This window comes from Cyanistes caeruleus, chromosome 6 (genome assembly GCF_971803275.1).
Source record: "Cyanistes caeruleus chromosome 6, bCyaCae1.hap1.1, whole genome shotgun sequence".
NCBI lineage: Eukaryota > Metazoa > Chordata > Aves > Passeriformes > Paridae > Cyanistes > Cyanistes caeruleus.
In genome coordinates this window covers 53,591,008-53,615,853 of record NC_141706.1, presented here as the reverse complement: position 1 = coordinate 53,615,853, position 24,846 = coordinate 53,591,008, and the positions used below count along the sequence as shown (strand labels likewise).

The following is a 24,846-nucleotide window of genomic DNA, read 5'->3' as shown; positions in this document are numbered from 1 at the left end:
ACACTCAACAGACAGCCCAAAGGAGGTGGTAGCCAGTCAGTCCTGTTTGCAGAAAGCCTCCTCTAGAACCACCAAACACAAGGATTGCTGCATGTATATGCAAGCTTGTTTGTTTTCATCTGCTTTCACAGCTTCCCAAAAAGTACTCCATGGGTTCCCAGGGGCCCTGTGTGTTGAAAAGCATTAAGTCAGAGTGAAGTCATGTCTGAGAGCAGACATGTGCAGCAGCGTACAGAGGTACCTTAGCTGGCATGGAGTGAATAATCACTGAAGGTAACACCCCCATTTTCATGCCAGAGTACAAGCAGGTACACATTTGCAGGAGGGCCTTATGTGCCCTGACTCCATTCCCATGCAATAAGTAATCCATGCATCTGTATATTTTATAAATATTCATTTACTTGAAGAGCACATCCATCATCCCTCTTCTCCAGCCCATACAGTCACCACCAAAGCCAATGGACACTGACTTTATGTGGCTCTAAGGAAACCAGCAGCTGTCCTGCAGGCTGGCTGCTCCACACCACGCTCCCAACAGGCACACGAGGCCAGCCCACACCGAGCACCTCAGCCCAGAAACGGGGGGGAAGCTGAGGAGCAGGCAGGCTGCAGGGGGTGCCACTGCCTCCAGCCCTGAGACCATGCCACACCTCAAAAAGCTTTTCTGTCTATTCATTTCTGCCCCTTTCCTCTCCTCCAGAAGTTTCTGAGATTAAAAGCTTGGAAGTTCTTTGAGTCATGGCAGAAGAAGTGGGTGCATTATCTAAGGTCCCTTTGGCCTCTCTGTCAGGATCAGGAGAGGAAAGTGTTTGCATCCAGCCCAGAGCTTCCCCTAGCTGAAGTGCACAGGATCTCCACCCCTGTTTCTGGGTAATCAAGTTGTTCCAAGGCAGACTCACACCTCTGCAAGAGCTGGCACAGAGGGCACTTAGCAGGAAATGTGGCACAGAGCAGGGAGCAGGCCTTCAGAGGACAGAGAACTTGTTTTCTATTGCTTTTCCTGCTCCATCATGCTCTATAGAAGATAAATGACCAAGCCTGACTTTTAGCAATTTAATTTTCTGAGTGTGTTTCTTCATTGATCAAGAAGTTGCCTGTGTTGGACTTTAACTGATTGTCTCTGAATTGTGACTCTACACACATGCCTGCAAGCAAGATACCCAGTGACATCTTCGCTAAGCTAATCGCTTACTGCCACTGAAGCTTAACAGGTGCTACTCCTCTGCCATGCAAGGTCTGAAGTTGTTCTGCTGAGGAAAACTGAGTAGAAATTGGCTCTGAGGAGAAAATATTTTCTGCAGGGTCGGAATTCTATATAAGCTTTAACCTTTAACTAAAATACCTCATCAAAAGCAAGGAAATTAAAATATCTACTTTTGTAAGCAGCAATACTTTTTTACCCAAAAAAACACCAATTTTCTTACATATCTGGAGAAAAAATGCAGACTGGATTTTTTTTATGGTCTGGATTCTGCCATCCCTTCTGCTTTGAACCCACTCCATTGCCCAACCCAAAGCTGTTAGCACTGCTGATGACTACTGAACAATAGCACTGGATTTTGGTCTGATATTTGAAAAGTTCAATATTTTTGGTCTTTTGAGGTGGTTGGTAACTGCATTTCAAACCTTTGAAGAAGTGAAGTAGTTTGGATTTTTAGCAGTGTTTTCCCAATCAGCAAACCCTGCCCCACAAGAGGGACTGCACACACCACCCATGAGAAGGAAGATGGGCTACAACACCCTTGTGCAGAAGCAGCAACTTAATGCTCCCCTCCTGCATCACAGGCAGGTGTCCTACATACACCAAAGAGGTACTTCAGGCATACAAATTACCCTGAAGGGATCAGACATGTACCATGTCATGAATGACCACTGGTAGCTCAGGATCCAGAACTTCAGTAATACAAAACACTGAAGGCATCAGATGTTCCGAGAACTAAAAACCATCTCTCTAGAGAAAATGTAAACTATTCCCACAGCCTGTCATGCTTCCTCCTTCTGCCTTTTTATTGCTAAGACCTTTCTTTCCCAGTTTTCCCCTTTGTTTAAATTTAAGGACATCTCTTTTCTTCATAACAGGAAGAAATATTTCATCAGAGAAATGTTTATGGGTCACTGACAGTGATGCACAATTTGTATTTTGCTCATTAAGGACTTCTCAGCCAAACTTCAGCTCTTTCCTGACTTGCTTCAATTAATCTTCTGTTTGGCATTTGGCTGCCTATTAACGCTAACAAAATGTTGTTATGAAAACATATCAGATTGCCCTTCTTAGGTTATAATCAGTCTTTTTGGCATGAAGTACAGTCAGATTCAATCTGGACTATAAGTTCAGTTCTGAATTCCAAAATGTGAAGCAGTCTGTAAAGGTTCAATAAATTGAATTCCTTCTGCCCCATGTGATATGTGAGATAATCTGCTTTTACATTTAATTTGATAAGCCCTCAAAGTCAGGTATCATGTCTTAAAAAATTTATTGGTTTGTTGAGTGGGTAATACCCTCTCTAGAAGTAATGAAATCTACTAAAAACTGCCAAACAAATGTTTGGTTTGGCTTTATTTGTTTTGCTTACTGGTTCACATGGAATTTCCTCCACTGACCCATTGAGACCCCATAGCTACCTCAGATCTCCACCTCTTGGGCCCTTCAAATTCCTTTTGAACCATCTTTTGTGCACAGATCTTTACACAGAGACAAGGGGGTGGGCAAGGTCCTTTGACAGTTCTCAGAGGGCTTTACAAATAAAAACCTCATTTTCATAAAATTGCTCTGAGGGAGGTCAGTCTTGCCTCCCTTGTGGGATGACAAAGGAATGGAGATACAGATGCTTTGTCTAAGACTGGTGCTAGTCTGGGACCAAGAAGATAAAGTCAGACTTCTCTTCCACGTCCTATCCCAGGGCATTCCCGTGAAGGTCATTTGGCTGCAATGTAATCACTGTATCTCGATGAATGCCACAGATAAAACAATTTTTTCCCCCTATTTGTATATTACAGAGTAGATCTATACAAGTCCCTTATTTAGTCTGCCTCACAAAAGCATAAAATGGTTGTTTCAGTACTTCAGTGACAACTTAAAGCTGTATATGCTGGAATTGAATGTAGTATCAAAGTACACAAATTTTAAAATATGACTCTCTGTGACAGCGAAGGAGATCAGATAATCTGAGGACAAAGAAATTTAATTACATAAATATTATTTCTTTTATTGCAAATGTTTTGTTCCTGAGCATTAATTTGGAGGGGATTTTAGCTTGGCTAATCCAATAAAGAGTAGTGGCTTGGAATAAAAACAGCAACAATTACTCCAACTCCTCTGCTTTCTCTTGTAGCAAGAAGCATGTCCCATCATTAGCTTCTAAGTTCTCATACACATCCTTTCCATCTCACCCACTGCCGACGTTTTCCCAAATGAGCCATCTCCATGGACAGCAGTGTTTGAGCAGTCACTCTCTCCTGTCACAGCAGATCCTACAGCTGTCTTATCCAGGGTACCTAATCAACCTGCTGGGGAGAGCTGAATTATTACTAATGTAAGAGTGATTGAAATGTGTGATTCCCTCCATTTAATCTCAGTGTGAAAAATAGAGACTTTGCATAGATAAATACCAAGATATCACGAGCAAGTATGGATCTAAAAACCCCCTGAAATGCCTGGGTTGCTCCATCAGTACTGCATGAGTTACTGGAATATTCTGTAAACCAGCTGAATGGTGATTCCAAGGTTGTTTCAGATTGTCATCCTGGCTATAACTTTGTATATTAATGACTCATAACTATGACAACTTATTAGATTCATTAGGAAAAATTCTTAAGGCTATAGCCCCACCACCTGCATTTCATAGGAAGTCTTACAGAAGACTTTGAAGATCTAGCCAAGAATTTGTGTATCTTTGTGATGGCAGCTGATGCTGAAAAAACAGCCTCCAGCAACAATTATCACAGGTTCCCAGCCCTGGACATGGCACCCTGGATCTAGAATAGAGTAAAATAAAATAGAATAGAATCCAATACAATAAAACATATTACTTCTGTTGGAGGACCTACACTGATCATCTAGTCCAACTGCCTGAGCAGTTCTGGACTGATCAGAAGTTAGAGCCCCTTAGTTTGCCAAGTCAAAAGGAAAAGTAAAGTCAAAGTCAAAGAATAAAAATTTTTGCACCACCACATCAGTCAGGGAAGAAAACTGTCTAGTCTGTTTGAACAAACAGCTCAGATCTCTCGGAAACAGAGACTTCACCGAAGTACAAGTAGTCTAAAATAATTGTTGCTCTTTCAGCCTGGGCTCATTCTTGGAGAATATTCCTCTTATGATTCCTAGCCCCCATAGGCCAAATGGTCAAACTCTGCTCCTGAGAGGGTGCCCTGAACCATGAAACCAGTGGAGGACCAGACTGCAATCGCCCTATTTGCTCCAAGCAGTGCCTGACATTGCAAGAGACTGAAATGAAGTCATTAGGTCTAATGGAGAAGAAAATAGCTACTTAAAGCAGTTCTAACACCAGAACTGGACTGAAGTGGAATTTTCCATTTTATACATATGAAAGATTAGCTGCTACTGCACCTCACTGATGCAGAATTAGCCATGGATCCAATTATGACTCTTCTCCATTCAGCCCTGCAAAGCTCCTTTCTAAATTCTCAGTCAGCAATAAAGCAGTCATTGTTTTTCTAAAATGCTTATAGTGCTTCCCTCTCCCTTGTGCTCCTTGTCAGTTTACCCTTAGATTGCAAGAAAATGCATTGTTTTTCCACCCTGGAAGCATTTCCCAGATGCCTAGGGAAGCCCTTCACATACCAGGTGCTGCTTTTAATGAGTAAGGCTTTTAACTTTCAGAACTATGGTGTCACTACCAGAAGTGCTATTTGCTGCATGCTGTGATTTAAGGGAGAAAAAAAACCACCAAAAACCCCCAGAAAACCCCTCAAAAACTTCAAAAAACCAACCAAAGCCACTAACAAGACTGTCCACTCAGCTCACAGTCTCTCCCTGTCCTGGGCTATCACAGAGCATGAGCCCTCTGAAGGTTACTTCTCTGCCAATTTCAAATATTGACCTTGATGTCCTGTCCCTTACAATAATCTTTAAAATCCATCATCTGCAAACTAAGTTTAAGCCAGGAAACCTAATTAGTAACAGAGACAATAAATAACATGCTTAAGGGGAGGGAGAAGAGGACCTCTTGCAGGTGGCCAGCTCTTAGCTGAATAATTCTCTGTGCAACGGTCATGCTTCAAAAATTTAATTCTCTGTAATTTCATTTAGGATGGGGAAAACAAAACAAAATGAGAAAAGTGATACAGGATTTCATTTATATTCTGACAAGTACATTCATTTAAAGTTTAACCACAATAGCTGCAGTTACTGTATCTTTCTTCCAAAGCATTTAATGGTGTGAAGAAAGTGGCAATAAAAAAAGTAAAATAAAATAAAAAATACCTACTTGGCATTATTATTTGCTATTTTTATACCAAAGAAAGAAGAAGTCTCCCTACTGTCAGGTTGATTGTATTAATCTGAGATTCCTATGGTCCTTCAGACTTGATTGCTTTTGATTCTTGCTTAGTAGAAGTGGTGATGAAGGAGCTGAAATCATAATTCCTATTTAGAAGGCAAAGAGGAGGCCACTTCAGTTCTGTGGTGAGTAGAACATTTTGTTGCTTTAATTAAAAAGTTGTTCTGAGAAGCTTCTGCAGTATTCAGAGAAGAAAAAGATGGTATTTTCAAAGACACTTCGGGGATCACTCCTGCGGTTTTTCTGAGCTATGCTGATGCTGCTTAAACATAGTAAGGAAGAGAAGCAATCATTGAATTCAAAATACATTTTCTATCTCAAAAATTGTAAATCAATCCTCTCAATGATGAAAATATATTTTCCTTTATGCAGTTTATCAATCTCTATTAAGGATCTTAAAGACAGATTTTCAGCAACAGAACACCCTCTGTAACAAACAAAAGATTTAAGCATCAAGTACTGAAGATGTTTAGCCCAGAATTGCAATGATTTGCAAGTGCCTGCTCCCTTTGAGATGAATGCCCAGAAAACTCTAACAGGTCAAGGCTTGTACTCCCTGAGAGTGTGCCAAAAGTGAGCAACATTCTACAGCTATGAGCCACCATTCTCTTCTGGAGACAGCAATGGCTGTCAGGTTCATCAGTGCATTACACAACCCTCTGAGCTAGCCAGACTCCCTTAAGACTAAATTTTCACTTTTAAAAATCAATACACTTCACTGGTACTTTCAGCTTTTCATATGACAGCAGCATTGAAAATTAACATTTTACTGAGATTACTAAGGGTCGACTTAGGAGGGCATATAAGATTTTGATCCACTTCAGAAGCATGTGACAGCTCAGGTAAGATGCTGTTGGCTTAGAGAAACAAAGATAAATCATATTTAGGGTTTTCATTTGATGATGGCAGGATCCTTCACATTGTCTGTGACTTAGACAGCTGTTCCTTTTGCACTGGAATAAAGAAAAAAGCCTCTTAGCCTCTTAGATTTAGCTCTAACCTCAACTCAAACTACACAGATGTATTTGAGGTGCCTGCTGTTTCCCTCTGCTCAAGGTACCTGCCAGAATAGCTGTCCCATGGCAAAGAGTAAAACTAGTTGCAAGGGATGTAAAGGTCCCAACATCAAAGGTCCATTTCCTAATCTCTGGAACTACCTTTTACTAGAGCTGCATTTTAAATATCCCAAGATGCTATCGCTTACCTGAAAACTAACTTCTGGCTAAAATTTAAGATCCAGGTTTCTCTGCTGGAAAAGTTGGTCAGAGAAGCCTCAGACTGGCACGAATCAACCTACACATCCCAAAGCATCTTAGTGTGATCTTTTCTACCCACACCTGGAACAGGGCAGGAACAGCTCCTCCTTCTCCTCCTTAAGTCTTCAGGCCCCTACAGGGCATGCTCTATGCATTCAAGAAGAGATAAGGGAGACCAAAATCTCACCAAACCCTGTCTTGTTTTGAATTGTTTTGAATTGAGGGAGTATCATTATGTCATACTTGAGGCTGCTCCATCAACACAGGCAATAAGGGGGCCTGGTTGTTTGTCCTGCTCTCCTTTACATGTTCTGAGTAGCACTGTAACACTCACTGTGAAGCCCAGGACAGATGACACAGTACACAGGAAAACACTCTCAAGCTGGGACCAAACAGAGCCTTGAAATGCTGTTGTGGTTTCCAAGCCATGTCATTCTGCACTGCCTTGTCACACTTGAGGCAGCATTAAATTCCCTGCATCTAATCCTCTCATTTGGAGTGAAGCATCTTCAGCAGCCCTAATGTTTGATCTCAGCCTCACAGCTGGGGAAAACTAGCAGCTGGTTTGTGATTCAAAAGGAACAGAACAATAACTTGTTGAGGCTACTCCTCCTGTCTGTGGATGGGTGAGTCAGATGAATAATTGGACAACACAGATCAGTTAAGCCTAATTCGGTTAATAGAATTAATTTGCAAATTAGTACACATTAGGTGAATCAGCTGCAATTAATTTTGACAGAAATGTTAAAAAATACTAAAGTAGTTATAATGAAACAGATAAATATTACTGCAGAAAAGGTTCCAAAGAAGGCAGTCTCTACGTGGAAATTTTTATCTGTAAATGCTGGGGATGCATAGGTTGAATTTCATATAATCAGTAGGAAGCACATCTTCTTCCTGGTTTGTACAGCCTTTATTACCCTGACAACCCTTAATGGATCTTAAATAATCATTAGAGATGGGCTGAGAAAATTCTGACTTGGATCCAGGCATACATGTTGGGACTGATAGAGGGTCTGGTGCAAGGAAAAGGAAATAAACTATTTTAAATTTAAAGGCTGGCCTAGGAAAATTAGTTGGTAAAATAACTTGGTCCTCTAACATTCTTCCTAGGAAAGCTTGGAAACATGTCAGGGTTACAGTTATTCAGTGGCACACTCTTAGAGCGGATAATCATCTGATATTTGAACAAGATCAGTGCCTTCAAGGTGGTGATCACAGGGAAGGAAATGCCAGTAGCATGATTTTATTATTGAAAGGCTTGGAAAATGCTTTAGTCAGGTACAGTTAATAGGATATCCTGAGAAAAAGTCAAGCTGCAGTTCCTGGAGCACTAAGATGATTTAGGAAAATGCTGAGCTCTGAGCTATGTGTGTCAGAGTACACCAAGAGGCAAGAACAGGGGAACAAATGCGCCACACACCCGCGTGACTCAGAAGAAAACTTCTATTGTTGGCTTGGCTGCACAACGATGGCAACACCTGGTGTTGAATAAATGTATCTGGAGGAAGAAGATCAAATCATGGCTGCACCAGTTTAGCAGTTTAACGTAACACCTCCCTGTGCACCACAAGCACTTGAAACACATATTGCTGCGGTCACTTCACCATATCAGTCCCTGCTCCTTCTGAGCTATACATAGGGGTTTGACCCCTAATAGGAACACATTGTGCCTCGCTGTAGAGAGGTACAACTTCACTTTGTATTTACTTTGGATATCACAAATCACCACTCTGTACACAGGATTTTTTTAGAAGAGCAAATTAGGTAACAGTTTTAATAAATAATTTATTTATTTTAGTGATAAAATAAATAAATCCTTTATATTCTGTGTTACTGACACTTTCCTGCATGGCAAGGATTCACAGGTGTAGTAAACCTTTTGTAAAGTACGTCACTCCAATCAATTTGACTCCATCCAAAAGTAGTGGAGCTACCAGAAAGTTAACCTGTCTAAAATATCTATTACCTATAAAATTTTTATTCTGTGTGTCAAATTTCACAGGCATGCTACTGTGCCTTTCTGAAAGGATTTAAAGTTGCAGAACAGCCATAACTGTTATGTTGTCCAGCTGCTGAATTATACCTTGAGAAAACTGACCTTGCATTACATGGTGTCTATCAAACTTAGAGCCTCTCAGCTCACAGTCATGGCTTGTCAGGTTTGATGGGGAGCTGGTTAAATGGAGTGTCAGAGCAGGTTACCCGGGGCAGTGTACTGAAGGCTGCTCACCAGCTGGCTGAAAGCTCTCTGGTATCTATCAAATCCAGAAAAATACTGTAAAATAATTCATAATGTAGACTTCCAGTGACTGAGTCATGGATTCCACTTTTCCATGTTAATGCTCTGTAAGTATGGATAAGAAATGCACCACTCTTCCCAAGCTCTGCCAGCTCTTCACAATCTCCTGCTCCTTGTACACATTACGATTCACAAACCACACACAGTGATAGCTGGAACCCCCCAGTTCACAGCTGCAGGACTAAGGCACCGTGGGTCACCAGGCGGGCCAGGACTCTGTCATGTGGCCTTCTGCTCTTTGACCTGAGGCATTCCCAGTGGTGGCCACTGAGTCCCCATCAGCAAACCCCGGGAATGCCAATGCCAAGGGTGAATTCAGGTTCTCTTCCTGATCACTTTGCAGCTGAGGAGCATCAGGACATCTTCCCTTTTGATGGCTATTCACACTGCTGTCCCTTGGTGCTCAGACTGCAGCTGAAATTGTGCTCAGCAGGGAGAGGCAGAAGTAGATAGAATAATTCAGTTAGAAACCAAAAGACAAATGGAGAGCCCTTTTCAAATTTGCATCATGCCCAACAAATTGTAGCACTGTTGCCTCTGCCTGACTTCAGGCAGAATGGTCAGCTGAAGACCCACATCATTGACTAAGCAGCTCTTGTGCAATGAAGATTCAGATCCTGTTGAAAAAAATTGACTTCAGATTTGTCCAAGAGTCACATTAAGAGGCAACAAGAAAAACTGTGGATAGAACTCTCCTGGAGCTGCATGCAGCTGGGGGAATAGCACAAGATTCTTGGCTGCAGAGCTCTTTTTCACGACACACTAGCAAAGACAAACAGTCGTGGGCTCTGGTAATCTTCATCTAGCCTGAAAGGAGGTTTTTCAGGACAGAGTTCAGAGACATCTTCTGTCTCAGAACGTTCGTCAGTCCTAGAGCACATCGACTGCTGTCATAGCAAGGAAGACAAAGCCAGAAAACCAACTGTGCTTTTAGGGCCTTTGAACTGCCACGGCTCTAATGACACGTTGCAGAACCATTACGTATAAGATAAGGCATGTGTGTAGGTAGCAACTGATGTGCTGTAAAAGCCTTTGTTTGTGTGACCTGCATGTAGCTCAGGCTGTGGTTTTCTCCAGAGGAGAGGAAAGCCCCTCGAGATGCCATGCAGACATTAACCTCGTGCTCAGGACACGGGTTACGTAACCCAGCCGTAGTGGGGGTTTAACCATCGCTTCATCCGAAGTGCCCCTGCTTGTTGGGAATTTCACAGTTCAGCACACGCTAAATTAATTCTTTTACTAGGTCAGGCCTAGTAACAAGCATTGATTTAAGCAGCTTATTGCAACAGAAGACTAAACACTGTTCCTAAATGGCAGCTCTCTATGATCCCACGGAGGATGGATTTTGCTCTTGCTGACAATCACCCAGAGACACAGCCATGCTGTGGAGCAGAAAGATTCGCTGCTGCTGTTTGGTAGCATTTTCAGGGAACACCAAATGTTATTTACTTCCTAATCTTCCTACAGAATATAAAGAATTGTTGCTCTGGGCTATTTCAGAGAGATAATGTGAGTGACTCATTTGAGTTTTATACTGACCTCAGGCACGGTAAAGATATATTTTACGGTGCTTTAAAAAACTACTAATGCAGATTTCTGTACTTCTGAAGATCCCTAGAGTGCACTTCAAAGATTTTCCTGAAGTCTTAAACCACACATATCTGGTCAAGACCCATGTTACTTGTTGTTATTAGTCAAACACCCCTGATAATTGGTCATACCATCTTCCAGGCTATATCCTCTCTGCTAAAGCAGCTTCTTAATAACTAGCAGTCCTGATCTGCCTAGGCGCACCAGCTCCATAAGAACCATGTTATTTATAATCAGTGACAGATACATATTAAATCCTATGTTGGAACATGGGAGTAGCTTCTGTGACCAACTCTTATCTCCAAACCCAGAACTGAAACCAAATCTCAATTCCCACAGTGTTAAACTGTTTGAAGACCTGGATTCAGCCAGTCTGTCTTTGGCTTGTGTTTAATTTTAATAACTCCCCACCACTGTATTTGCACTTTTTTGAGTTTTGCCAGTCTGAACATAGATGCTTTGAAGCAGATTTTGCTAGGCAGGGGAAGAGCTTTTACCATGCTGCTTCCACGCATTATCCAATTGTGATGCCTGATCATAGATTCTCCTTTCCAGAAGTGAGTTTTAACAGCAAGCTTTCTCAGGCTCTGCTCCTCTCCTGCAAATTAACTCTCTTCCATCCTTTAGGTTCCCGCAATTCCCACTGCACTCATCTGAGCTCACCCACCTCACACCTGAGGGCCTCAAATTCCCTCCCTCTCCTTGCCTTTCAGCTATCTTTCAGATTCACCAGATCACAGCATATCATAATACAAAAATCTCTTTCCTCCAACTCCCACTTTCAGGGGTCTGACACCACTTCCATTTCGGTAGAGTGGCCCCAGCCCCTACACGTGGGCCCCCTATTAATGTGGTTACTTGGCAAAGGTATCACCTCTGCTTTGTGTTGCAGGCACAAGATTGAAGATGACACAGTTGAGGGATGGAAGGAGTGAGTCCCACTGAAAACACAGACCACAGCTCTTTTTTGCCCAAAGGCCAAATTCCAACTGCCTACACTTACCCTGCACCCCCACGAGGGAGTGATGGAGTGATGGAGGGTGAAAGGGATTCCAAAATCAACAAACACAGCTCTACCACCAGCATTGTGCAGATGAGCAAGGAAGTGCCTACAGGGAATCATAATGGAGAAAATTCCAAAATCCCTTCAGGAAATCATGCTCTGAAGTACCTGTATATTAATGCACACAGTATGGGGAATAAACATGAGATAAGAGAGCTAAGAGTCCCAAGAGATAAGATCCTGGATGAAAGAAGGATTCAAGAAAGACGGTTAATATTTGAGAAAAACCTACTCCAAGCTTAAGAGCATGGTGTGCTGGTGCATCCCCCTTGCTGCTCCTCCTCAGGCCATGCTATGATCTCAGAAACGCTCATGGGCCACCTCCCTCTGAGCAGATGCTGCTGACGGAGCCTGGGCTGCTACTCCCACTCCTGGAAGCTCACTTTCACCATCACCTGTTGAGAAGATGCAAAGGCACCCGATGTGAGTACTTCACTGACCTGGAGGGGAATTTTTCACAGGGACTTTGTACCTACTCTCTAGGTGTGTGTGCACAGGAGTGTGAGTGTGCTGTAGTAAGTGTACTGTGAATATTCCCTCTTGGATTCTTAAGTATGTTAGGTTTGTAAGCAAGATAGGCTTCTAAGTGAGTTGGTGTGTTTATAGAATACTTCGTTAAATTGTTTAAATTAGGCTATTGAGTAAGTGCTGTTAAAACCTTTAGGCCCAAAAACTGTTGATCATGTCTGGGGCTCACTCTGGCAAGGGGATCCACTCTGAATCTTGACTCAGTGGGAGGGTCTCTCTCATTCCCTTTTATCCCTACTGTTTTTTCATCCCCAGCCTCTATGTAGATCATTTTAGGTTGCTTTCAGTTTTCAATTAGCCAAATCAATTTCTCTCTACTGAAAACACACAGAGGGACAAATTTCAAGCAAGCCAGCACTTGTTTTTTCTTTGTTTCATTGGTTGGTTTTATTTTTTGTTGTTTTTGTAAAGCATAATGGTACTTCAATGGCATATCTGCAAACACTTCCATTTTTATTTTAGTAAATGCAGTGAGGGAAGACTGACCCTTCACAAAACCTGAAATGTGCTCAGGCAGATTCTGAGAGTGGAAGTAAAGACTATGAATTTAGTACCATTCCAATATACAATCTAATGTTTGTTATTTTTCTAATCAGTGCATTACAGAATAAATAAGGAAAATACAACTGGGATTGCACAGATTTAAGTATTTATTACAAGAGGTGGTAAATCATTATGCTTTCAAGATTTTATGTAAAATCCACTGAGTTAATTGATTCTCCTTAGATTCCAATGGGCTTTGGCTGAGTCTCCTAATGGTATTAAAATGCATCTGTTATTAAACATCATGTATGCAACAGTATGCAAATGCTGGGATTTGTAAATATCATTATGCAAAAGTTCAAGTCCAATCATGCTCCTCTTGAAGTTTGCAACATAAATTCTGTAGACCTCAATAAGAATAGATTTGGGATATCTTTTTAATTGCACTGTATACAAGTATCGACAGAAGAATACAATACAGTAGTCACAAAATTAAAGAGGCTTCTATGAAACCTACAAAGAAGAGCAGCAGAGAATCAATGAAGTAAAAGCAGTATTTCAAAAATTAATAAATCAGACCTGGCAGTTTTGGAAACTGTACTGAAAAAAACCACAAATTAATTGGCACAGTTTAACAACCTAATTTCTAAGTGCACTTCATAACAACTCTCCTTACAAGCTGCTGTTTTCCCAGAAGATGAAGACAAAAAGCCTCATTAGAACATCACAATTTTATAGTGACAGATTTTATTGCATTGCCAGCTGTGAATCTAAAAAAAAAAAAAAGACATCCCCCCTAAAAACTTATATAAAGGTTCCTAAAAACCCTATTTTCTTTTGTAATTGTCAAAAAATAGCAACATAGCACTTCCATGTTTGTGAATACCCACAATTCTATTTTTAAAAAAAATAGAAGTTAAAGAAAAGTGATTTTTGTTTTAGCTTCAAAAATAATGTAAAGGAACATTTAAGAACAAGTTATTTCAGTGATCAGAGAGGTATGTACAATATGATAGATTTGAGTCCAATCCATGTTCCTGAACGCAGACTTAGAACCTGTTGATCCTGAGTAACTGCAATTATAAACTGGCAGGAGCAGGCTCTTAGCTTCACTCATTATTAGCTTTTTCACAATCTGTCCTAGACTAGAAAGTGTAGATACAGTATATACTCTGTATACGGATTTATACAAAAGGTCTTTTACAGCTCTAATCCTGTTATTGCTAGGCTAAAAAAAAACAAGTATTTTGGAACAAATTACATTAATCATAAAGGATAAAACTGAGATGCAGCTTCTGATGACTGAATTTCTACTTGAGCCATTTTAAACTGGGTACACTGCAGCCACTTGCGGAGCACAGATGAGCTATTGTTCATTTGTCCTGACCCCTGTAACATCCTCAGGCTGTGATGGTTGACATTGCTCTGGATGGCTTGGAGGCGGAGCTGAAGTCCAGCAGATAAATGCTGTTGAAATGATGCAAAACATTCAGTTTCTTAGATTAAATACATACATTAATATAGAAATGTGAAGGTTCCTGTGGAAGGTGAATGTGCTTACAGACACAACTCCATCCTGAGACCTGCTCCAAAACTTCTCTTCACCAAAAATCTCTTGACTCACAAACCACACACCCACCTTGCTCTCCCTTACAAAGAGGGCCAGATGGCACAGTTTTACCCAAGCAAATAGGTCCACAACATCTTCTTTAGAACCAAATCTATTTCCTAAGCCATGAATCACAATTCCAATTTGTCAGGGAAATCTCAAGCTGATGGCATTAAGAAAACCACAGCTCAGGGAACAACTGATCTCAGTAAAGAGAAAGGCCCCAACACAGAATCTTGGTAGAGGAAAGTGTTCCAGAAGGGAAAAGGGGAGCAGTACTGACCAGAGGGCAAGTATCTCAGTAAATGATGCTCTATCTATGCTCACACTTCAGAGCTTCATCTCAACTGCATATACTACAATTATCTATTTTCAGAGAATTTGGAGATTGCATCTTATTTCCAGAATTTACAGAAATGTATAATACTAACAATAAAAGGATAAGGTACTAGAAACAACTTACCTTTAGGTTTGACTGTATCATTGGCAACCACATTGGTATGAGCTGCAAGAAGAAGTGCATTTTGTTATTATACAAGTGACTGTAAACATGCTACAGTTACTGTGAGACAGAGAAAGATACATCTAATGCATTTAGCCATTTGAATTGGCATGGTCTGAACCACAAATCTGAAAATGTGGTTATTTTAAGTACTTGGAGAAGGTAACTCTCAGATGTAAAGAAGCCAGTTGCCTTTGTCTGTAGCTTGATCAATCACCAGTAGTAGCAATTACTGATAACCTGTTTAAGGCAATGATGAAAATATAGAATTAAACTTATTACAGGAAGTCACTTCTTACTTTCCTTTTAAGGGTGTTTCTGTATGTGCAGGTGAGCAATATTGGAAACAGAGTAAACATTTTGCATGACGAGGTATACATGAAGAAATGAAAAAAAACATACAGCAGTAATTCTTAATAATGTCATATATTTAAAAGGTAACCAACATTTTTTAAGCCACTAGTCACATCAGTGCTTCACTGCAGAATATGAGATATTCTGTAGGCTGGGGAGCACAGGTAAAAGCTATCCAGAATGACAAGGTGAGGAGAGCTGCAAATTTTTCAGCTGTGATTGCATTGCAGTGATAGATACTTCAGATTCCTGCTTTTCTTTTTTTTACTTATTTTTTTCTTTTTTTTTACCTTTTTTCACTTCTGAGGAAGTGTAACATGACAACGTTATGAAAGCCAGAGAGCAATTTCTAGCAAAAGTATTCATGTTTTTCTATATTAATTTAACCACTGAGGTTACTGTTGTAAAATGTTCCTCCAAATGGCATTAGAATTTGCAATTTGCCAATTATGCTTCTGGGAGCTGCAAGTTATACCTAATCACTATTGACAACATTAGATAAAGTGCTGTTTCCCTTGTGCAAAGAATGATAATTGTTTGAATTTCAGTGCTCTTTTGCTGGAGAGTCCTATGCAACTCTGTCAGGACTCATTACTTAGTCTACCACATGAAGAAGCATATTCCAACCTCAGCATTTACGGACAGATGAATGCCAAAGCAGCTGGAACACAGCCAGATGCAGCAGACCTGAGCTCTGTACATCCTTCCATGGGCTCCCACTCACACTAATGAAGTGCTTAATAAGATGCAGTGTCCTCAATCCCCATGGGTGTTTTCGGTGAGGAGGGAACAGCTCTGAGAGGCCACGCTCCACACCCTACTGCCATCAACAAAACATCACTGACAATTTTGTCTGGCACTGATGGAGTTCCTGTGGAATTAGCCAGTGGTGGCAGGACTGGTGTCAGAAATACATCAGGCAAGAAGGGAATCCAAGTAGAAAACTTAGGGTACCCCTCTGCATCTGAACCAATTCACTGGACAACTTTTACAGTCAGCTGAGAGAATCAAGCACTTCACATCCAGTTCATCTTGTCCCAAAGCAAGTATCTAAAATAGATCAAGATGAATCATGTCCAAAAATACTGACTGTAAATGGTACTCATGGAAACTAGCTTTTATCAATATCTCTTCTGGACAAGTCTAAGGTCAGATACAGATCTTTGTCTTCCAGCACCAATTCCGTCTTGTAGAGTCTGGACATATTTAGGGAAATGAAACATTCTGCTGCAGGCACACGCAAGCAAACCCTCTAGTGCTACAGCTGCCAGATAGATAAGTCACACAAGACATTTTTATGGAAGCACTTGAGTTTTGTTAACTAATCTTCAGCCAGCCTTTTCTTCACAAAGGAAGAATACAAAACACTAGTTAGAAAGAATAGCTGGAAGAACAGAGTGCTGTCAGACACTATCAAATTTTTTGAGTTTATATTTACTACTTAACTATATTGATTCCAGTTTAATTTTCTGAAGAGAAACCAGGCTGTAGAACAGGGTGGTCACAGTGCTGTTCTGGCTCTCCAAATCTGCTGCCTGCCCAGCTCTCTAAAAAGCTACACAGCAGCTGCTGGAGCTGCTTAAAACCCTTGGGTCTCTGAAAAAGGCCTTGAGTTGTTCCTGTATTTACTGTAGGCTCCCAAGTTCCTCAGATACCTTTGATGGTCAAAGATGTGACCAGCAAGGTACTGGTCACCAACACCAATGCCTAACCTGGTAGGACCACTTTCCCAGTTCCTTTGACATAGAAAAGCAGGAGAAAATTTAACACTTTCACTTCATTTCACAGTCACTGGAGAAAAGACCATCTCAATTTGATTTTTTTAATTAGAGAAGCCACTCACTGGTTCCTGTGTGAATAAGCCTTGCATTGCTGCATCTTTGAAGGACTTCAAACATATAGTAAGTCCCTAAATAATGGCACTTATTTTTCAGATCTACAATAAATATTTTCATCATCAAAAATACAATCAGTTAGTTTAGAAAAAAAAATAGTAATCCAGAACTATGAATCCTATAGTAGTTCTATGCATGTATATTGTTCATGCAGGATTTCACTTTAGGGCTGAGTAAATGGGATTTGGTCACCCAAATTCTTCTCTTCCATCTGCCATCCACTAAACATGAAAGCTTAGCACCTTAACTCAGAGTTCTACAGTTTTATAAGCTTGATTTTATAGCAACAACAATGTCCTTTTAACCTGACTTAGCATTATATTGATGTATACTCTCAAACATAACCCCTTGTAAGCATTAATTTGATTTGTGACAGGGATTTAGCCCTAAAGGCCTCTCTTTTCACAGCTTTAAAGCCACTCTTCATCTTTGTCAAATTCTGAACATCTCGGACTGGCTCAAAGAGAAGCCCATATGTCTTTCAGACATATCCATAATCACTTTAACATCCCTTAGTGACAGAATTTCTGTACTGAATCAAACCATTACAAATTTGTACTTTCACAATGAGTGTGAATGCTTTTGTGTCAGTTGACATAAAGACCTTCAATTTTAGTTACTTTATTTTCAATTCTTGTTTCATCATAAAAGACTGGAGTAAAACACTAGTCAGAAATTTCCTTTATGGCAACAGAAGAGCTATATTAACCTTAGCTACTTATGTGGAAACTCTCTTGCACTAGGAAAACATAAAAAAGGATAGTAAAATTTATTTATGCTTCTGAGATTACCTCAACCCTTCTGCAAACACTGTGATAACCCATGGAAAACTATGGATTTGCAAAGAAACAACTCATACATACACACAAAAACCACTGTGGCAAAACGTTTTTGTTGTCCACCTAAAAGAACGTGAGGCTCAGAACACAGAGGACATCTGCAAAAGACCTATGATTAAAAGATACAGAAAGGCTGAAAATTCAGGCAATAGCTAGAGGTTCTCAAAGTCAGTGACATTATTTGTGTCTATTAGAGGATTAAGATCATTACTGACATTAATGGCAATGGAAAGAGGAAGTAGATTAGATGTTCACTTAGAAAAAAATCAGGAGAACTTAAATTTGAGATTGTGGTCTGGTCTTCTTACCACAGATTTTATTTTTCAGTATGCTCTGCTAGGGTATCTTGCAGCATTAACATTCAACTTCAGTTTCTTCCACTTTCTTTTTTTTGAGTGGGAGGGGAAGCAGAGGACAATATATTTAGAAATCAGAATAATCAGGCAATATAATTTAATAAATATTCATGGTATAGTATGCCTACCTTTACAAAGATAGTAGAATTGCATTCTTGTAAAGCCTCCATTAAACTGATCACATGCAGGCACACCATTTCCACCATCTTGGAAAAGAAAAATCAAGTGTAAACCCAAATTTATATCCAGCATAACAATGTCCTAAGATAAGCCAACAGTCTGTAAGAAGGATCTTCCTGAATTTGCTAGGCAGCTATACTGAACCACAAGGTGTGCATTTAATAACCACTGACACACAAGATTAATTACATGAGCACATATGGGATGTTTTTCTTTATTTAGTTTAACCCCAATCTGGTAACATCTATCTGTTAATTATTTCAACCCTTGATATATTTTAATTCTGACTACATATCAAAACAAGTTGTCTTTGGCTTTGTTCTTTTCAGACATCATAAATCGTTTTTTATGTCTCCACTATGTAATTCTCATCAATCTGTGTGTCAGAAATTGGTATTTTTATTTATTGAATCTTTGAACATTAACACACTCACAAAACCCATCTTTTCATCCCCCATCAAAAGACAACTTATTGTTTTGAACTGACAGCTAGTCCATAATTCTTCCATTTTGTATCATAATTTATGACAGATGCAAATATCAGTTACTTGGTAGTAGACAGCTTTTTATGTTTTATATTGTGTAAATTCACAGGTACAAGACAAACACCCAAGCCAGCAATGATTATTTATACTGCCTGTCTAAACTACATGTAAATTTCCCTTGATAATAATAAAGTTAGCTTTTATGTTGTGCTTTTCATCCTCAAAGTGCTTCACAAACACTAACTAACTAACCTGACAACACCCCTGTGAGACAGGCAAGTATTATTATCTACATTTCACAGAGTAAGAGCTGAGGCAGAGAGAGATCTTAGTAACTGTGGCTCTAAAGCTACATAATGATATACTTTCAGAAAAAGGATTGGAATTTGGGACTTCCCAGTCATATTCCTGTCCTAGGGCTTGACAAGAGGCTTTTGTGTCTGACTGAACAAGTGGCTGGTTGGAAACGCACACTTCCCGTTCCTTCAAAAGGAGCTTCCTGAATTACAATTCCCAGCAATGGTTTGTGAACCACAGAGACCTCACCAGGTGTCAGAGGTTAAATATCTTCTAGACACAGCTTTAGATGGTCCTTGCCTAATCTGGACATGACACAGGAAATAGTAACTGGCTGAGAAATTCAACTGCAGCCCATGCAATTACAATTAATAGGGCAAGGTCCATACCTGCCTGGGATGGAAGATGTTTCATGTGGGGAAAGGGGAATTATATACAATTTCCATACACATAGCAGGCCTACATTTAAAAAAGAAAAAAGACAACCCAAACAAATCAAGAATGAAAACCTTAGTAGCAGCAAACCTTAAAAACCCAAACCTTAAGACTTAAGAGGAATGGGCCATGTATAAAAATGTTTCCCACTCAAAGCTAATATCAGACTCTCCAGAGCCAGAACTACTGGTCAACATCCCAGTTAAAAGTTCTGACCTGTCCTGACTAACTGGGATGTAGAAACACAACAGACCTTGCCCATCAGAAACAAGCTCTTAACCCTAAGCCTGCAGGTACAGAGTATCATTAGTCAAGGGTAAGCAAAGGAGCAGCTCTGAGAGGGCTTCTGGAAGCCCTCTGGGCTCTTACTGTACAAAGTTGCCACAACGGGAGTATTTAGGATAAACAAACATTTAAAGGTTATTTCCAAGCAAATGGTACGGATGATTTCTGGACACAATTTTAAATCTCATCTCTAGAGATGCCTCCTTCCAGTCATTCATTATTCAAAAATGTTTTAAGAGATATTTATGTAACTTATTTTTGATGAGTAACCCATGAATTATGAGTGGCCAACTGTCAGCAGTTGTGTATTTTTTCACCATCACATGGTAAAAAATAATCAAATGTATATTCACAGAATTATCTAGATCAGTTAATTTCTGCTATAAGACAGAGTCAGATAAAACAACAGACCACAGTTAAGAGCAGGAATATATATAAAATGAGACATGATGCAAGGAGCTCAACAGGCAGCAACTCAAGCTCCTGATGCTGTTTCAGGCAGATTCTAGCTAGATCCTGTTTCAGGCCCACTGTGAGGTTAAATCCCTACTAATTAGCTATCCCTTTAATTTCTCAAAAGCATCAAAGTCACTTTATGATGTTATTCATAGTCTGTTGTATTCCACTGAAACAGAGCCAAGCCTCCTCTGAGTCTAATCTGGGCTAAATCTGTCTGCAGCACCTGACTTACCACTTTGTTATGTGCCATTAGCTGCAGGATGCTCGGTGTCACTCGGCTCCAGAACTCCAGGGCTGTGAGGATTGCTGTAAAGCTAAATTCGTTCTGATTCTGGACTGTCGGAGCTACTGCTGTTTGTTCACAATACACTGTCCAGAGCTGAGCAAATATAAATGCATGGAACAGGGAACACATGTGCAGAACAGATGTCTATATAAACAGAAAATAGAAGAACATGTTTATTTAAATAAGTGTATTGGGATACAGTGCAGAGGCTTTCATCCCCTGTCATGTGTCCCATTGTGCAGTTTTGCCCCTCACTTTCCCGTGTTTCCCTCCCATTAGGAGCTAGTAAGTACACTTGATAACATCTTTTCCATGTTTAAAAAATCTCCACTGCAATCTGTGGAAGTCTGAAGGCTCTGGCACATATGACTCCACTTCAGAACCTGAAAGGACAGTTATCATATAAAATGCATGATTTTACATCTGTTCTGTTCTATTCAGTTATCCATTTCTGCTTTGCTGGGACTGCTCATAGTCACAAGGAAACAGTCAAGGAAAGAGAATTCATTTTGCATACTCAGGCATGGCTCCTTGCTAATCCTTGTTATATATCACAGTGTCTGAGCCTCCAGGACTGCTGGACATTAACTACTTCATTACAAGAAAGATGCTTCTGGGCAGAGATGTTTTCTCAGTTGGCAAGTGCAAGAGGGATTCCTGCTCTGTGGCAGTACCAAACATTGCAATGGTTGCTTGGTAACTGGAAAGAGGTATTTGAAAGAGCAAAAAAAGGCCAAAGAAATGAATGGGAAGCACCAGTGTCTTGGCTGGGTGGAGGGAAATAAAGGAGGATTTTATATATAAGATAAATGTGTGATCATTATGCTTCTCTCACTAATAAAAACCTGGTTGGTGTCAAAGACTGCTGCTATAGTTGTGTTAAACTACTGTCTTATAATCTGTAATACCTCTTCTTGTCCTGAGCACCTGAAGAAAAAAGTTGTGCTTGAATCATCACTGTTCGTAATTATTTTGATCATAAAATTATTTACATGCTATATAATGCAAATATACAACATGAATAGGTAACTATCTGAGAGATTTGCTACAGAGATGGCCATTGCTAAAGCTTCAATTTGGAATTCAGTTTTCATTTTCTCATTCCTGTGTTCAGACACTTTGAAATAGCAAACCTCAAACTTAAGTGTACTAATTTCACCAGTCTTCTAGGCAGGTAAGAAACACTGTACAGAGATTTATTTCCCTGGGCCCTGGATTTTATTAAGCTTTTACCCCTTTTATCTTACTAAAAATAAATGTTTGCAGTAAGGCAAATGCATAACACATCTCTACTTAAGCACCCAATCCCTTACCTTTGATTGCTCTGGAAACCCAATCAGAATAACAATAAGGTGGTCAGCAATTTGTGAACCTGCATCCAGTGGAATAGGCATGCAAGATGATGGAGAATTTGGACAGACAACATTGTGTGTCAGAGACCCCAGAAGTAGCCAGGACAGCAAACGAATGTGTGAGACACATTCTATGAACTCCTTGGGCCTGTCAAGAAAGAGCAGATTTTACAATGATACTAAGTTTTCTGGCTTCCCCCAAAATATGGAGTCTCCTTATGCACATTTGACAGATGCAGTCTCAGTGTGCTGGAGACCCATATCACTGGTATAGCTTGTGGGAAGTTTCCAACCACACAGAACTTGGTGGTCTTGACATACCATATACAAGTCAAATAGAACATATTTGGTGGGTATAAGAAACAGTCTCTATAAAAGATTAAAGCATTCAGAGATTCATTGCTTTCATATAGAGTGATTTTTATTTTTTTTTACACAGATATCATCATATGGGAAGGATTGTCCAAGTGGAAATGCTCCTTTCAGCTCTCCTGGACACCACACAGCTGCCTTACCTCCACTGTGTTCCACTTCTCCGTTGGTAAAGTGGAGTTAATTTCTGTGTTCAGAAATCTTCTTGAACAATTGGATTATATTTTTGAGGGCAGGGACTATGCTTTTTCGTGACACTTAAGTATTTGTCCACCATCTAGTGCAGTGTCTAATTGCAAAGCAGTGTGCTTATATAATCTTAAAAGGAAGAGCACTGGTGACATTTTGTCCATCCCTTTGCCACTTCCAAGCTCCAACTAAATACTCATTTGAATTCATAGGTATAGGAAAAAAATAATTGTTTTCCCATCAATAAATCACTATTTCCTAGGCCATTCTCTCTGCTGGTTTTAGTTTCTAAATTGATGTCATTGTCAAAGACTCACATTGCCCAAGAAGCATTCCATTAATTTTTTTTTTTTAATAAAAACTGATACAATGCTGCTCCTCAAGTCCCTGTAGGATCTTAAAGTAATTCATTACTTTCAATTCAGAACATATGTTCCTTTTTTCTAAATGTAAGAAACTCAAGTGCAAGGAGATGGGCACTCGATTATTTTCAAATGCTCCACATAAATGCACAAGCAGATGTACCTAAAGGACTGGATCCTAAACAATCCCAGAATCCTGGAGAGGTAGTCTGGGACAAAGATGGGACAGGAATACAGGTTTATGGAAACACAGTCCAATCGCCTACACTCAAAGCAACTTGTTGTCGCTGTAACACAAGGGACAGTAGTCCCCATTTTTTAGAAAATAAAATACTGTACATCAGGATTTCTCACAGTGAAAAGGGACAGAAAACATGTCTTGAGCAGGATTTCTCTCATTTAACTTCAGCCAGGTGAAGTTAGTAGTCTATCATACATCCGTAGGCCTGCACTTAAGAGTTCTCACTCATTTGTACTCCATAATTTCAAAGGCCATTTTCTATTGTATTGTCTATAATTCAGAGAATATTTTCTGTAATTCTAGGACTGACCAAGTGCCTGTGTGCTTTTTTCACTGTCTGTACCTAGACCAAGAGTCAAGTTAATTTCCAGTGTTACTCCAAACAAGCCCCTGGAGTTACCTCAACTATCCCTTGGCCTGTACTTTATACATTACATTGACAAGCTCCTCAGTCAAGGATCAGGGAGCTGCTCAGCAGCTGTTTCAATGTCCCAGTGCCACCATTTCCTACTGTGGGTCTTATCTATGGAATCCAGCAATAGGAACATAATTTTGCAAAGATTTCTAACTCATTTTTATATTCCTTTTTATGGAAAAGCTTCTCACCCTTGTTGCATTGCCGAAGGAGGATGGTAAAGCCAAGGCAGATACCGGATCACAGCTTTGTTGTCCCTGTGGTTTCCCCGGGTGATTTCCATAGCAGCAATCTGAGCTAAACCAACTTTCAGATGCCCACCAAATGTGTCTTCATGCAGTGGTTGAGAACAAGTCTTCATGTGACTCTGCAAGGCAAAGATCAGATTTCCTACCCATAAAGAGTATTTTGCTTGAACCAAGTTCTTCCTAAAAACAGCATATTCTGTTTCACTCCCCTTCAATTCCTTCTCAGGATCTCTAACTGTGTCTACAAAACAAAGCTCAGAAATAGATTTTTAAAAATTCTCTTATCCCTCTAATAGTAACAGCTACATGATGCAGATCTTTCCACAGAGGGCCACAATTCCAAGAGGCCAGACAAAATATAAATTGGGTAAAATGTATAGGCAGCTTTTCTATCAGCAAACTCAACAGCTGATAAATACAAACTAATGCTTGCACATCCACAGAGTTTAGGTAAAAATGAATCTAACCATTTAACAAGACAGCATCTGGGCAGGAAATGCCTTCCATGTGCAATATTGCATTTACATGTTCAGAAAGAAGTTCTCACTAATTCACTATGACTATATTGCACTAGTCAGCTATATTGCACTATTCAGTTACAGATGCCTTTAAGCTCTGGCAATAAAAAGGGACAAACCTCTTATGAAGAAACACTCAAATATTTATGCCTGTAAAGATAATTTATCCTGCTTTGCCAGCTTTAAGGGATGTTTCATTGCTGCTTCTTGAGATACTTCTGTATTTCTATTAAGCTAACTTTGCATTACCTTCTGGTACTAGACTATAACAGAACACGTGCTGACTGCAGTTGCTTGCTTAAAAGGAGAGCCATATGCTTTGCACAAGAAAATCAGGTCATCAGTTATTCAATTATTGTAACAGGATAAAAATCAGTGAACCAATAATATTTTTGTAACAGATAAGTATCTGACCCCAGAAACTTA

At 39.9% G+C, this 24,846-nt stretch overlaps 1 protein-coding gene across 13 annotated transcripts in view; it reads right to left on the bottom strand.

Annotated features, from left to right (window-relative positions):
* Nucleotides 1–12,890: 12,890 nt before the first annotated feature.
* Nucleotides 12,891–24,846, bottom strand: part of UNC79 (unc-79 subunit of NALCN channel complex) — a 105,846-nt gene continuing 93,890 nt past the window's right edge. For all 13 annotated transcript variants that reach the window (XR_015288801.1, XR_015288802.1, XR_015288803.1 and 10 more), the window contains 6 exons: nucleotides 23,846–24,021; nucleotides 22,037–22,223; nucleotides 20,670–20,867; nucleotides 18,425–18,502; nucleotides 14,814–14,855; nucleotides 12,891–14,208 (listed from right to left, as the gene is read on the bottom strand). Coding sequence is in view for 10 of the 13 variants with exons in the window: in XM_086895978.1 (XP_086752104.1) it covers nucleotides 14,008–14,208; nucleotides 14,814–14,855; nucleotides 18,425–18,502; nucleotides 20,670–20,867; nucleotides 22,037–22,223; nucleotides 23,846–24,021 (882 nt within the window). In the remaining 3 variants the exon portion in view is untranslated. The remainder of the gene's footprint in view (nucleotides 14,209–14,813; nucleotides 14,856–18,424; nucleotides 18,503–20,669; nucleotides 20,868–22,036; nucleotides 22,224–23,845; nucleotides 24,022–24,846) is intronic.